The sequence below is a fragment of the Anolis sagrei genome, chromosome 3, assembly GCF_037176765.1.
Source record: "Anolis sagrei isolate rAnoSag1 chromosome 3, rAnoSag1.mat, whole genome shotgun sequence".
Classification (NCBI taxonomy): Eukaryota; Metazoa; Chordata; class Lepidosauria; order Squamata; family Dactyloidae; genus Anolis; species Anolis sagrei.
In genome coordinates, this window is record NC_090023.1 from 202,851,881 (window position 1) to 202,868,528 (window position 16,648).

General features: G+C 38.2%; 1 protein-coding gene across 2 annotated transcripts in view; it reads left to right on the forward strand.

Annotated features, from left to right (window-relative positions):
- The window catches only part of CACUL1 (CDK2 associated cullin domain 1), a 46,647-nt gene that overhangs the window by 7,520 nt on the left and 22,479 nt on the right, over positions 1–16,648 (forward strand). For both annotated transcript variants that reach the window (XM_060768513.2, XM_060768515.2), the window contains exons 3-5: positions 1,566–1,668; positions 9,847–9,942; positions 14,624–14,726. In XM_060768513.2, coding sequence (XP_060624496.2) covers positions 1,566–1,668; positions 9,847–9,942; positions 14,624–14,726 — 302 coding nt within the window. The remainder of the gene's footprint in view (positions 1–1,565; positions 1,669–9,846; positions 9,943–14,623; positions 14,727–16,648) is intronic.

Here is a 16,648-nt window from a genome sequence, read left to right on the forward strand (position 1 = left end):
ATAATACGTTTAGCAAGTGTCCGATATTTGTAATGACTTATCAAGAGAAAGCATGGGAGATCTACCAGGCTGAACCTACCACAGGCAAGAATTATCCTTCCTGGTTCCTTCAGCTTTGGTTCTAACATTAAAGATAGTTCTCACATGAACATTTGATGTGGCGAAGGGGGTACCCATTTTAGAATCTTGTCTTCATTGCTTCGACCTTCAACAAAATCGTGGAGATCAAAAATATAATGCTATGATGCTGGAAGACTCCATGAATAAAAGTTATAGGAAATAGTAGTGTTATGTATAAGCATGTTTGTTTGTCTTAATGTAGAAAATATGGATTTATTTTTCAATCTTGATCTAGTTAATGTGATCTAATACATTCTAATTCAAGAGAGGAATATTTTAATACTTGTAAGTCTTTTGACTGATTTCATCCAGTTTCTAATACTGAGTGATCAATGTATGTATATGATAGAGACAAGTGGTTAAGACATCCATCTTGCTTTTGCTAGTAATCTTAAGGTAGGACTGGCAAATGTGATTGGAAGGAATCAATTGCCCTCAAGAACACATCAGTCCCTGACTGTATTCTTCTACTGCTACTAAAAAAAATTCCATCAGTTCTTTGCCACTGTCAGAATTCATTGATTTTGGAATGACATGGATTTAATGCTATGGAATTCTGGTAATTGTAGTTTGCCCTCTCTGCCAGTACTCTTTGGCAGAGAGGGCAAGTTGTGCCCTTGTAAAAGCACATCTTGCATGATTCCATGGCATCAAGCAATTAGGTTAAACTGCTTGAAACTGCATTAATTCTACAGTGTAGATGCCTGCCGCCCCTCATTACTTACGTTTTACTTTGAAAGGGGGAAATTCTTATTTAATTAATATGGTAACTTTACAGATTTGCCTGAAGGAATATTCCTAGAATGGCATATTGTTGGTATGTGTATCTATATGCTTTCATATATAGACCTAAGTCTAATTTTTAGTTCCAACAGGAGTAGACAATTGGTAGAACATGATAACTCAACACTTCCATGTGTTCCATTGGTATTGTGAATCTATTCTTTGTTGTTGTGTGCCTTCAAAGGGGGTTTGATTTTGCCTTCATGTGAGACAGAGATGATGTGACTTGCTTACTGTGTCCTGGTGGTTTTCCATGTTGGGGCGGGGATCTGAACCCTGGTCTCCAAAGAAATAGTCCAGTCCTAACATTCTCACATTTATTTTAGTTGGGCATAATAGATTTAGATGAAAGAAACTCTTTTAAGGCAACATTAAACATGGGTAAGTTGCTTAGTAGGACGAAGTTCACACACCAGTTTGACACAGACAAGTTATTTGTTGTGGCCTTGACTTTATAGACTTAATTTTAAGTCTGGAATAATTTGTCAGGAACATAATTTAGCTGACACAAAAACTGAATGCTAATAGGATTTTTGTTGCATATGGGTAAAACCTAATTTAATTTTTTAAAAGTTGGATTTCTATTGATTTGATATTGTTTTTATACCTTCCTGCTGCAAACTGTTATCAATTCATCACTGTTCCTGTATTTATCTCTGCAGTTGTGTGTATAAATGTGTGTGCCAGCAGCATTCGGAACAGATGTATAGTGACCTAATAAAAAAGATAACTAACCACTTAGAGAGAGTCTCAGAGGAGTTGCAGGTAAGAAGCTGTGTAATTTTGTTTTGAGAATTTTACTGGGAGTTAGAGCAACAGCAGTCACTTTAATTTATTATCACAGTTGCTACCTGTGAAATAGTAAAGTTAACTTTGATGGCATTATAGGCCTTGAATAATCCCTTTTCATGAGAATCAGGTTTTGCTCTAATTATTTAAGTCATGCTTTCAAATACTTTGAAACAATAAAAGGAGAAAAGGCTATACATGTTACACAATCATTAAAAAACATATTCTTTTAAAAAGTCCAATGCGTTTTAGCCTTATTACATATTGGTCTTCTTCAGGGGCTATTCAATCTTCAGAAATTTCAATAGAGTTGCAGTATGCACTTTCTGTGCAAGTTGCAATGAAGTATTAGATGTCCTTTTAAAAAACAATGCAACTTGGCTGAAATGCATTTTTATATGATGAAAGGGTTTGACCATTATCTAATACAGGCATGGGCAAACTTTCTAACATGGCAGATGAAAGCGGGGTGGGCAGGCTGGGAGGGGGTTCTCCCCAAGCCCCCCCCCCCCGGCCTTTTCCTCCCCTGCCTTTTCTCTTCGGAGGCAGAAAGTGAAGGAACGTTGGGAAACTTGGATCTCAAAAGGGTTATCCTTGGTCAGAATGAGATGTGGATGGGAGAGAAAAAGTATATCCATTAGACCAGGTGTCCTCAAACTAAGGTCCGAGGGCCGGATATGGCCCCCCAAGGTCATTTACTCGGCCCTCCCTTAGGATCAAACTAAATCAGAAACAACTTGAAAGCACACAACAATAACAATCTATGTCATCAGCCAGAAGCAGGCCCACACTTCCTATTGAAATACTAGTAAGTTTATATTTATTAAAATTGTGTTCTTCATTTTAATTATTGTATTGTTTTTAAGGTGTGTTTTTTTGCACTACAAATGAGATATGTGCAGTGTGCATAGGAATTCAGTCATGCTTTTTTCCAATTATAATCAGGCCTTCCAACTGTTTGAGGGACTGTGACCTGGTCCTCTTTTTAAAAAGTTTGAGGACCCCTACATTAGACCCTGTATTGCCTATTCCTGATATATAATCCTAGAATCCTAGAGTTGGAAGAGACCCAAAGGGCCATCCAGTCCAACCCCCTGCCATGCAAGAAGGCACAATCAAAGCACTCCTGATAGATGGCGTCTATGGAAAAGCCTCACGAGAAGGCGATTCCACCACACTCCCAGGTAGCCTACACCACTCTCCAACAGCTCTTACTCTCAGGAAGTTCTTCCTAATCTTTTCAGTCCAATCTCTTTCTATGCTATTTGAAACCACTTCTCCCTTGTGCCCTAGTCTCTAGAGCAGCAGAAAGACAGTTTTCCTCCTCCTTCTTAGTGGGACACCCTTTTAAATATTGAAACATGGTTCTCATGTTCCTTCTCAAACTTCTTTTCTCCCAGCTAAACATCCCCCAGGAGGAAAGGAGGAAGGAAAAAGAGAAGAGAAGGATGGAAGGGAACGGTGGGAGGAGAGGGAGGGATGAAGGAAAGACAAAAGGGAAGGAAGGACGGAGAAAGAGAGACGGAAGGAGGGAGGAAAGAGGAGAGGGAGGGAGAGAAGGAGGAAGGAAAGAGAAAAGGAAGGAAGGATAGGATGGTGAGAGAGGAGGGCCTGAGAAAAGAGCCCAAGAGACTATATCTGACCCTTGGGCCTAGGTTTGCCCATACCTGATCTAGCACATGGAGTCTACTTGGTAAGCATGAAGCTTAGGCAATACACACATTTTTAAAAAAGGATAGTGATGGATGATTTTATGATTTCTTTCTTTCAAAAACAAAAAGTGAAACCCTTAAGTAACGTGCACACTTTGGTGATTAATAACTTGCTCTTGGGTGTATATCACACGAGGCAGGCAAATTGCAATTACAGCAAGACAGGAGCATCTTTGGCTGGGATTCATCATATGGCCTCATTCTCATCCTACCTTTCTGGAAAGTGTTACAATCACTTAAAATCTGTTAATGAGCCCCTTTTTCTTGCTACATACAAAAAAAATCTTAGTCAAGGCAAAGTTTATTGTTTCCTTTTATTCTGTCAATTTTAAATTGAGCAGACATTATGTTCTTGTTGAACGTATCTGAGTCCTTTATCTTCTGGATTTGATCCCAAATCTGTTGGAGCCAAATTCAAATCCTGATTTTTTTTTCTAAATGTAAACATTTTTTTTCAAACCAACCTGGATAAACATAGTCATAACTTCATAAGTTATGGCCGCATTGTGAAACTCTTCAATTTTTTTTCAGTTTATGAATATTTAACTGCTGTTTAAGTTAAAGTTAGATGTTTACTACAAAACCAAATGGAGAAAAGCTTTGCTTTCGGTGCTTACAGCTTTCTCTATTATCTTCTGCTATTGACATGAAGTCTGAAATATCTGTACTTCAGAACATGGACCATAGGTTATGGTCAAACATTTATTTGCATAATCTGCAATCTCTGAGACATTGTTAAGACAATATTACAGGGTAAAGGAAAGGCAGTATGATGCCAAGGAAATGACAACTACATCAAGAACAAATGTTAAGAGGGAAATGAAGGCATTTTGTTCAGTCAATATCCTCTTTAGTCATGGATGTCAGAAAAACATGCCTTTATATTTTTGTACTGCCCTATGTTTGTTGTTTATAGTCTGTTTTAATGCATGTGAACAGTATAGCTTTACTTTCAATTCCTTTGCATTGTGGTAGCAAATAAGATATCCAGGGTGTATGTGTTCTTGTTTTACTTCTTCTTGTGTCCATACCTTTCATGATTATTTTTCACCCTCCTTTGCATGTTTCACTTTTCCAAAACTGTGATGTATAGAATTGTACAAAACTGAAAATTATATTTCCCCTATTTCCTGGGGTCCTATTGGAGTTGAGAAGATAAACATCAGCTCCTCAGTGTATATATAACTCATGATGCTTTCGCAAGAACGAATTATAAGACACACCTCATCCGTTACCTTTATAATTGCAACATTACAGTTTTCTCATCAATTATCCATTGATCTGAAGAACACGTTTGGAAAGACAGCTTGCCGGAATGCTTAATCCTTGTCACTTGATAATATAGTTTCAGTTTAAAGAGTGCAGATGCAATAGGGGATGTAATATGTGGGAGGTAATTGCATACATCTGAGCGTATGTAATCTTCTTCTGAAAATAAGTTCTTGATAATGGAACAAGGTTCTTGAACTGGAAAGGCATTAGGTCTTGATCTTTTCTAAACTAGCAGGATGAAGCAATGGCTGGCAAATATTGTAGATAATTTAGACATATGGAAACTGTAGAGAATTTCTCTTTATCTTCACAGAACAGTCTGAATTGATGTGTGGTCCTTGTGTCATCTACCAGTTTAGATATTTTTTTATTCTCCATTTTATGTAGTGCACTGTAGGTGGCAGCAAAATCCCTTTGTCACTAGAATAACTGTTTTCAAAACATCAAGCCAGCTGAAGGTTAGCCTGAAGATACAAAATTACTGGCATTCCTTTCCCAGATGCACATAGAAATGCTTATGATTGCATTAACCCTTTTCTTGTTTGATAGTAATATATGTCTAATTAGGGACTATTAGTGTTATATAGAATTTCTTATGTGTGAGTGTGCACTAGGCATGGCGCATAGTGATAGATGTCAACCAAGTGTATAAGTATTAAAAACACAGTAAGAACCCTGTAACAATGGAACCTGTATCCACAGTTTCACTTACACATGCTTGGCAGGGAAAATGGTCTCTAGAAATTTGCTCGGTCCTCCAGATGTTTCTATGGTATGCTCCATCCTACAGAATTATTATGCAGTTGCCCTAAGGGTCCAAGAAAATTTCTAGAGAGGATACCTGTTGGAAACTCTAGGGTCCTCTATGTAAGGGATGCTGGGATTGGAAATGAGTTAAATTAATGGTATCTGGTAATGCTTGCAGTGTCACATAACTTCAAGCTGGCCAGGAACATATCCTTCACTGATTGGAAGGCAAGGAGGAGTGGGGGAAATGTACATAATCTCATACACATTTCCAAACGTGCATGAGATTGTGTAGATACTAGCAAAACCTGAAGCAGTACTTGAGGCAGTAGAGGATTGCTTGCCGTATGCATTTCTACCCTTGTATAAAATGTCCTCTGTGTGTGCATAGTTACACATATTTCCAAATGTGCATGAGATTTGATCAGTTTGGGCTGACATCTTTAATTTCATGTTGTGGTAGAGGATCCAGTAAGATTTCTGTGTTATAGCACTCCTCCACAGCTGATTCCCAGTAATGGATTTTGAGCATGTATGAAAGAGCTGTTGCAGTCAAATTTCTTAATGGGTAGTTGATTTTCCCATTATCTCCATAGAGTTCTATATTCCAGGTATTTCCTTCCTCTCCTTTTTAGTGAAATCATGCCTTTATTTGAGGTGTCAGATGTGTATTGTAACCTGGCACTATCATTATTCTGCTATGTATTAGTTATTTTCATTTTCGTGTACTGCTTTTTTATTACAACTTATTTATTCATTGTAACATAGAACAGAAATGAAGGTGGCTCCTTGAACTTATGTTGCATTGATTATATCTCTGCAACAAAAGTTTAATGTTCTTGTTTTTTCTTGGGCATGCTTTCTCCAAGGATAAATGAATATTTAAATATATTCCGCTTGGTTAGCATCATAGACCTGACAAGGGCACAAACCATATTGAAATATATACAAAAACACAGAGCTCAGTCTTGATTACCAAGGTGATTTTTTTGGCCAGACTCTGGTCTCTTCAACCTTTTGTTTCCTTCGCCCACATCTGTACTGATGTTGAGAAGCAAGGTATGTGAGTTTCTGTCTGTTCTGGTTGAGCCTTCTGTGTTCAGTTGTCATAGGTTAGTCTTTCTTCATCTCTATGATTAAATCAGGGTTACTCTGGGATCATCAGGTGCCCAAAGTTCCCAGTAATCACACAGGTAAAACTTTTATGGTTTTAATTAAAGGAGGTGAGGGCTATTTTTTGTTTTGCGATGTGCAAGTGTCCATTCACTTGACTAAATCCAAACTTCTTAGTAAGAGAGAAAGAAGATGATTATCCTTAATCTCATCTTGTATTTTACAGTATGTCCAGTCCCCTTTATACACAGATCCATGCAGCAATGTCTTGATTTTTTTAATTTTTTTTATTTTCCCCATTTTATATAGTGGATATCATTTGACTATGTCATTGTATGAGACCAAAGCATAACCAGATTTTGGCCTCAATGGAGAGTGCTGAAGCCAAACCCCAACGGATACCAAGAGCCTACTGTAAAGACAATCAAACCAAAAGACAAAACAAAAAAGCTTACTGGCTGTATATTTCATTACTTAAAACGATTAGATGAGTAAGGTAACCCTGGCTTTTAGTGGCATTTCAAGGCAATCTCTTTAGTGTAAATGAAGTGAATGTAACAGCTTTTCATATGCTACTTAATAAGATATTTAGTCTTTGCAGAATGCTTCACTTCCAAAAGAAAGTCTTTCAACCATTACATAAAAGGCTATACACTGCAAGTGCCTAAAATTGAGTAAATATGAGAAAAAAGTGATATCAGCATATTTGCTGTCACTCTTTTTGTTGGTTATGAAATGTGAATTTCAAAGACTGGATAAATTAAAAGTGATAGACATTATTAAGAGGTTAGGATTGTGGGGAAATTGTGCATGCATAATTAAACGCAGAGCCCACAGGTATCCAAACAGATGCATCATGCTTCATACTCTTCTCAGTAATTTTGTTAATTTGTTATACATTTTGGCAGCTCAAACTTTTATTTCAACGTTTGTTCCCTTTTCTCTATTGTTTTCTCTTGACTTCTTTTTCTTTCAGCCGTAGTTTTTAAAGAATTGCAAATTAGGTTGTTTATGATTTATCTACATGTGTCATTATCCACTTAGAAAAGTTATGGTTAATTTCTGAATGCCAGTGTACACATTTCCCAAGCCAATTTTGCATCAGTGATGTTTCAGAGGCAAAAATCAGCACTCCTTCATATCTGTAGTACTTGACTAGTAGGATAAGTTGGAAGGTATAGGTATTTTAATTTTGTATCATCAAGCTATAATTTAGCATTTCAACCAGTATGGTGAAGAGGTAGTACAGTGTGAAGTAATATATGACCCTTCTTATTGTGTTGGATTGAAATTCCCATTATTTTTTACTTTTGGTTATACTGACTAAGGCTGATGAGAGTGGCAGTCCAACTATATCTGGAACACCTCATGTTTCTCCTCTGTGAAAGGCCATGTACTTTTCACCTCCAGGTTCTTCTTTCAGCTAAGCAGTTCACTTTTGTGTGTGTATGCATGTCAGGAGCGACTTGAGAAACTGCAAGTCACTTCTGGTCATCTGCAAGGATGTTGCCCAGGGGACGCCTGGATGTTTTGATGTTTTACCATTCTTTTGGGAGGCTTCTTTCATGTCCCCGCATGGAGAGCTGGAGCTGACAGAGGAAACTCATCCTTGCTGTCCCTGGATTTGAAGCTCCGCAGTTCACTAAATGGTTGAGATCAAACAGTCCTACAAACTTGTTTCCAGGATCAAATGCACAATTGAAACCAACCTGTAAGGCAATTTCAGTAGTCATAGTCATTTTACACCAGTGTTTCCCAAATTGTCTTTCAGATGTTTTGAACTTCATATCCCAGAATTTTTGACTTTTGCCCAAATTGGTTGTGGCTTCTGGAGTTGAAGTTCATAACAGCTGGAGGACCAATGTTTGGGAATTGACAAAAATTCTTAAACTGTGGGCTGCAATCTCACATTTGCTCACAAAACTGAATGTGGGGGTGGTGAAAAATTCGGCAACAGTAAAAGGTTTTTGAATATCACCTAGTGACTGTTGAAGATATTTACATAATCTTTTAGCAACAACATGCAGTGTTTATTGTGGACTCTGCAGCAAATGTTTCAACTGTACTTCATAAGAAGAGGAAATTAATATGCCATGTTTAGCAAGCCTTGTAATTGCCAGTTGTGCTTCCTGGCTTTCTTTTTAGTTTCAGAAATACTTCCCTTCAAATTATTATTCTAAAAAGCTAAGTTGGGTTCATAAACCATACTCAATTGAAATAAAAAAAATCCATTGCATGTGGTATTTTAAGGTCAGGATGTTTATGCTCCTCTACTTTCAAACTGTGATTGTTTAAGAATGCTGTTGAGTAACATGCAACAAAATGTTGGAGTATGCAGGCTCCTGCTTCAGGGTTCCTATATGCCCTCTTGTTCTTCCTTTTACTTTACATTTCTCAGCAGGCACTTTGTTTTCTATGATCACTGAGCTTGCTCAGTCTTTGCATTTCTCTGAATTAGCTTTGTTGTCCTTCTGCAAACCCTGGTTTACTCAGGGCTGCTGATATGGCCGGCTTGTGCATGGATAGCACTCTTGCTACGTAAGGATACATAGGGCAAAAATATTTTGTATTAATTTGTTTTGGAAATTAGTCATTGGGCTGTAGAAGAGCTTTAGGGGTTTCAGTTAGCCAGAGTGAATTACTGTCTAAAAAGTGTAAACTGTTCCAGTCTATTGCATTATTTCTTCTGGAGATATATCCTACTTCTGGCCCAGACTATCTGTCTAAACGTATCTCATCCCATGAACCATCACAAAGTTTAAGATCTTCAAGAGAGGCCCTTCTCTCGATCCCATCATCATCACAAATGCTGTTGGTGGGGATGAGAGACAGGACCTTCTTGGCAGTGGCCCCCCGTCTGTGGAATTCTCTCCCCAGGGACATCAGGTTGGCCACCTCCCTCCTGTCCTTCAGAAGACAAGTGAAGACTTGGTTTTGGGACCAGACGTTTGATTATTCAGATAGCAGCAATTGGAAAAGACTTGGGATATTTACGACATTGAATCTGCCTAGAATTGGATTTTGTTTTACCGACATATATAATCTACTGTCTAATGAATTGTATAATGTGTTTTATTGATTTTTAATGTTTTAATGATTTTAAATGCTTTAATTGCACTTTGAATTGTTTACTTGTTAACAGCATCGTATGGTGTTTGTGTGAGGCCGTTCTGAGTCCCCCTTTGGGGGGAAAAGGGCGGGGTAACAGTGCATTAAATAAATAAATATTTTTACTTGCAAGCATAACCAATTAATTCAAGATAGAGGTTCTCTTCATTTAGTAAGGCATTTCATTTTCTCTCTCTCACAGGCCAGCCCTCGAGATCTGTACATTGAAAGGTTTAACATAGCACTTGGACAGTATATGGGAGCATTACAGAGCATTGTGCCTCTTTTCATATATATGGTAAGTCCGTAGAACAGCTTTTTCCAACGGCGCATTAGTTCTCTCTGGAAGAGATGAGCTGATGCTCAGTGGCTTGAGCACATGATTTGAGTGCATTTGTAGCATCACCAGCTGGGGTTGGCAGTACCTCTGCTGGAACCCTGGAGAGCTACCCCCAGTCACAGTTAATGTTGGGTTAAATAGACACATGCCTGGCTACTTATAAAGCAGCTAGATACCTCTGTATTGTAATGGACATGGGAGATGATAGGCCACATGGCTTTCCAAACTGATAGTTTTGCTCCTTTGCTCACTTAGATTCTTTTCAGAGGCAGGCGAATCTCCATTCTGGAGGGCTTGACCCTAAATGGCGCTCTTAAAGGTTATGACCATCACATCAGTTTCCCAGATTTTATATACTATGGTGAAATTTAAAGGATCAGAAAAGGGCTTTCAGTTCATCAGGAAAGACGATATTTGTTGCAAGCAGCTTTTGTTTCTTGTAGGTTATGTAATTAGTATTTTGTGAGCTTAGCCTTTTAATTTTCTCTGTTTGGATACAGTATGCTGCTCCTAAATCTGAAATTAGACCTAAGGTACATCTGCATTGTAGAATTAATGTAGTTTGAACCAGTTTAATTGTAATGGCTCAGCGGAATCATGGGAGCTGAAGCAGAGAAACCTAAAAATGTTATACAACTACAACTCCCATGATTCCATCTCATTGAGATATTACAGTTAAAGTGGTGTCAGATTGCATAGATGCACCCCTAGTTCTCACTGGAGTAGGATACCTGCATCCAAGGCATGCTGCTTCAAACTGCAAGTCATAGGGAGCATAGCAATCCATTACTGCTCCAACTTCACTGACTGGCACAGTTCAACTATGAAGCCACCTTTATACAGCCTCAATGAAGACTGAAAGGCCTTTTCTCCGTGTTTCAGTCTGCCTTGGTATTGCAATCTTTGAAAAATAACTCTCTCACGCCCCTGCCATGTTCATCTGGTGAGGAAACAGGAACTACTGTCTTGGTGTTTGCTCCTAGGCATTGGAACTCTCACTTGCAGGAGGCTCCGTTGCTCCTTCTCTGCTCCCGCTTTTTCCAACAGGATGAAAAGATCTTCTGTTTAAACAGGCCTTCTGACAACTGCTGACATCTAAGTTAACCAAGCCAAAGAGATATTAAAGAATTTTCACAGCCTTTTCAAAACTAAAGACAGAAATACACTCTCCCCTTGATGGGAAACTTACTTTGAGCCTTGAAGCCCCTGCCGTGAATTGACTGGTTCTAGAAGTATACGTTTTAATTAAGGTGTGCACTGATCTTAAGATTCAGTCTGGTGCCAAATGCGATGAATCTGGATCCACACTTTCATACATGTGGAAACTAATTCACCTAATACAGTACTGATTTGGAAGCTGCCTGGTTGAACTAAGGAGATGTAGGCAATTCACATGGCAGTAAGGAATTCTGAGGCTTTATGCCTTATGTTGCAAAAGCTTAATTTATTGGTATTTGACAGACCCCCTGATAAAAGTTGCTGGCATTGAGACACATAGCGAGGGGAATATTGTGTTTAACTTTGCATTACGATTTTTAAACAAAGTGATCTGGCATCGGCAGACCTGAATTCATAGATGCTCCTTCTGAGGAGTTCAGGCCTGGCAGTTTTCTATTGTCTGGATACAAGGATGCCCACTTTGTTGTTGTTTATGTCTTTAAAATATTATTCTTTATGGGTTTAGCAAACAACTGTACACCCTACTCATGATTCTTTTTGGAATACTGGAAAGTAGAAATAACCATTGCTCAGCTCCAATCCCCTAAGAGGCATATCTCAACTGAAGGGCAGTATTGGAGAGTATGCTATTGGCCTTGTTTTGCTGGGTTCCAGGTGTTTGTGACAAACAGTTTCAGTTGGAACTGAGGAAACAGATGTTGGATGATTCTCTAGAGTAGACCATGGCAGTTTTATAAGAAAGAAGAATGACACATGCCAGAGGGTATCAGGTCTTATAGTGAACATATTTGAAATCTGGACTATAGTACTTTAATACTTAAAAAATTAATAATGATGGAAATTTTCATAGTCTTAGAGACTAACACTAGATATCTAAAGTGTTGTTCTCAGTGTTATTCTTGTATTAATATTTGTATCAGTTTTCATCTTTTTAGAATGAATAATGTAAACAAATGCTCAGTTTCCTCCAATACTACGTGAATTTGAGAGATTGTCAATTGCTTCAATTCATTGCTCAAGAAACAAAACCAACTCAAGCTGAATGTTTAAGCCTGAGTGTTTAGGGACTGCGGGTTATTGTAAGACCAACAGGAAGAAGTTCTTTCTGTTTTCTTTTAGATCATCCACCTGCTGCTTGCAGGATAAATGCACTTAGTCTTTTGTTTCTGTGGACTGTTGATTTAAACATGGGGAATGGGGAACAAAGCACCACACAACATGCTAGAATTCTTTGTGATGCTTCATTGCTAGTACTTGAAGCTGAACACAATTATAATCAATTTCTAATGCCACATTTGCAAATCTGAACAGAACATGAAATTCTCTCAAGTCCTTGAACCAATTGTGGAACTATTTAGTCTTCCCGAGAATGATTCTTTTTGTGTGTTCAGTACCAGTAGTCTCTGACATAATAATACAGTATGAGTAGTGTACTTTTATTTGAAGTATTTATATTCACCCATAGATGTTTACAGCACTGAGAGAGGAATACAAACAGTTATACATTTGTAGAGAGCCAGTGTTGTGTAGAGGTTTGAGCACTGGGGCCAATGATTGAATTCCAGTTTCAACCTACTGAGTTAGCTTGGGCAAGTCAAACTCTCTCAATTTCATTCACTGACATGTCTTACGGCATAAGTATTTCCAACTGAGGGTGAAGCAGTAGGAAGCTAAGTTATTTACATCGAAAAAGTCTAGCAGCAACCAATACCTTATAGTTCTCCTTCGCCCATAGTTGATACATTTTTTTTCATATTCTGCCCATAACAGTAGTAATCTTTATTTCATTCTCTCTCCCATTTGTAAACATGATCTTCTTTAACCCAACAGGTATATCTTAACTATAACAGAATTTCAAATACAGTGGAGGTGGAAGTTATTTTCAGAGAATCCCCTTTCTTCTCCTGGGCAGGATAAGTTATCCTCCTTTATGCCTGAAGTGGTTCTCCCAAAGGATTATATCTCTTTGATTTCACCACCTTTGGTGGCAAAGCTGGCCTGCCCTTTGAGCTGATCAGGTGACATCCATCAGGAGAGAACAGATGAAACGGACTAGTTTGGCAGCAGCTGGCTCAGCACCTGAACAGGCTGGTCCTGAGAGAGATTGATGTTCTCCTGGCGGAAGTCCACAGGGAGAGAACAGGCAGCAACAAGTAACAGTTACATATTTATCATTCATGATATGGATGTCCCAATAACCACTTCAAACCCGAACCAGCTGTTACCAGAATCTTTGTTAAATATAGAATTAAGGAGTCAGATGATAAATTCAGCAGACTTTTAGTTTTTGGAAGGTTTAGTGTAGATTTGTTATTGTTATTTAAAGATTGCTGTACTCTTGAATTATATATCTCTGATTCAAATATCTGCACTATAGATACATTTGTTATCATTTAAATCATGCCATCAGTGGCCCTAAAACACTGCAGTGCCAAACATGTATTTTAAAAACTACTCAAGAAATATCAGATTACTGTATTGTCGAAGGCTTTCATGGCCGGAATCACTCAGTTCTTGTGGGTTTTTTCGGGCTATATGGCCATACGCCTCTAGAACATGGCCATATAGCCCGAAAAAACCCACAAGAACCGAATATCAGATTACCTTTCCATGACCTTCCTCTCTTTATCTGTGAGAGAATTATGTTTACCTATTATCTTTGGTAGCATTGCCTGTACATTGCAGCCTACATTCTCTGGGGCAATTATATACATGTGTTTATAGTACTGTGTAGAGTATTGAGGAAGAAATTGGTCTCTTCTCTCTTTTAGCTCTGTACACTGTGTTACATTACCTTCTAACATCCACAATTCTTTTGAAAAGAGTGCCAATGTGCAGCCGACCTCATGTATAGTGCATGGGGGTGTTCTGATCTAATTTTGATTTACAAATAAGCAGTTGCTTGTGTTGTGGAGTTTTTTCTGTAGATCACTGTATTTTTGTCATAAATATGAGAAAGGAAGGTACTGTGTTGCCTGTATGAATATGAGTATGTGTGCTGCTTCCTGACTGAACCAAAGGAAAGTACTTCTTTCATAAAGTTGATAGTGCAATGGTTATCACTTTCCTTATACCATAAATTTATAGGTTAGTATGCTTGCTTTTGTAGCTAAAATGGCATAAGAGTTGGATATCCTCACATCTGGAGAGGGGACTCTGATATTTCAGAGTACAAAAGTTCTGCTCAGTAACCACAACTTTTCTTGCCCCGGTGGGATTAAGGGGCCTGGTGTTAGTTGGATTTGTCTCAGTATGTCTTCAAAAATTGTCTGTGATTTTCCTTCAACTTTTTATTTCCTTATTAATTTTGGAACAACCTCATGTCTTTTCATACAACAAGTGAAAGACTGGTAATTATAAGAGGAAATAGAGACAGCAATGGCAAATAATGCCATTTCATAAGTCTGAGCTTCACAAATTAGTGTGATTACTAAAATAAACCTGTTCTTCTCTTTTTCAGAATAAGTTTTACATAGAAACAAAACTCAACCGGGACTTAAGAAATGACCTTATAAAACTGTTTACGGAACATGTTGCAGAAAAGCACATTTACAGCCTGATGCGTAAGTAAACCTTTTTGGTTTCCCTTTTTTCTGAAATGCTAAGGTATTTGGATGAGTAATGGGATAATCCATGTTGTGGAATTTCAAAATTGTGTGTCAACATTGATGGGAAAGTGGAATTAGTAGAAGGGCATATTCAAACCTTTGTAAGTGTTCAGAAAGAAACTAAGCACTTTTAAGAAGGTAAACTCACAATACAATTTAAAGCCAACAGTTGTGAGCTCTGGATAATTTGACTATTTCAGAAAATCCAGTGCCAACAGAGATTCCCCCTTTGTAAAAATGCAGCTGCTGGCTGTGTGATTGACAGCATACAGAACATTTCCATGTAAATGCTAGTGTTTAGTAAAAATGTGAACATAAGTGTGTCCTCCTGATTCAGCCAAAAAGTATGTCTTATCCAATATAACATGTTTCCCACAGACACCAACCAGGTATTTCTGGAATGTCCCAAATCATGGCAGGTTTGCAGTTTGGGAGTGATCCTGGACTCATCACTGAGCCTGGAACCCCAGGTCTTGGCAGTGGCCAGGGGAGCTTTTGCACAATTAACACTTGTGCGCTAGCTGTGCCCATATCTTGGGAAGTCTGACTTGGCCACGGTAGTTCATGCTGTGATTACCTCCCGTATAGATTACTGCAATGTGCTCTATGTGGAGTTGCCTTTGAAGACTGTTCAGAAGCTACAATTGGTCCAATGGGTGACAGCCAGGCTGCTCACCGGAGCTGCGTACAGGGGCATACCACCCCCCTGTTGTGTCAGCTCCACCTGCTGCCAATCTTCTACCAAGCACAATTCAAAGTGCTAGCTTTAGCCTATAAAGCCTTAAATGGTTCCGGCCCAGCCTGTCTGTCCGAATGTATCTTCAGCTATGATAAAGATCATCTGGGGAGAATATGCTCTCGATCACACCTGCTTTGCAGGTGCAGTTGATGGGGGCGAGAGATAGGGCCTTCTCAGTGGTGGCCCCTTGGTTGTGAAACTCCCTAGTGATATCAAAGCAACCCCCCCTCCCTCCTAGTGTTTAGAAAGTGAGTCAGAACCTGGTTCTGGGAGCAGGCATTTGGAAAATAGAGCACTGCAGGAATGTTAGTATGGAATCGGTGCAGTTAGACTACGACTCTGGATAACGTGATTCATTGAAATGCATTTTTATTATGCTTATTATGATTTAAGTTTTAACTTACGTTTTAACGGATGTTGTATGTTTTAAGGCACTGTGGAGGTGCGATTATAAGCCTCCTTGAGAAAGGCGGGATATAAATAAGGCAAATAAAGAAATAAACAATATATAATATTTTGTCCAAAATTTTGGGTTCTTAAAAGACTATGCAGTGGGTGCTTACATCATGAATTTCATAGCCAATAAAATGAACACAAGTCCAATAATCTCACAAATAAATGAATTAATTAGCACTGGCTTCTTTCTTTCTTTCTTTCTTTTTTTTTTTAATTTTATTGATCTTTCTTTTAAAAAAAGAGACAATTACAAACATCTATAGAACATTAAACAGTATACAGTGTATCCAGATAAACACAGAAAGAAAGAGAAAAAAAAAACAAAACAAAACCACAAAACAGACAAAAAAGGTAGACATTAAATAATCCGACAAACCCCGACCATCTCCAACTTCTGACAGACAGAAAACATGAAACATGAAACAACATTAACAAATATAGACTTCCAGATCCCCCCAGGTTGAATAGCCTCTCTTTTATGGTTGTTGATTTTGATATTCTCTATAAACATCTATATTTTTCTTTTCTTTCATTTGGTTATTTTCTTTTCTCTCTTCCTTTCTTTCTCATCTTTTTGAGTCTCCGTTTTCTTTTTGAATTTACCTTTGAGAATCTCTTAAAGGTCACTAATATAGATCTCTTTATTTTCTTTTTTGATATAATCTATAAATCTTGTCCAGTC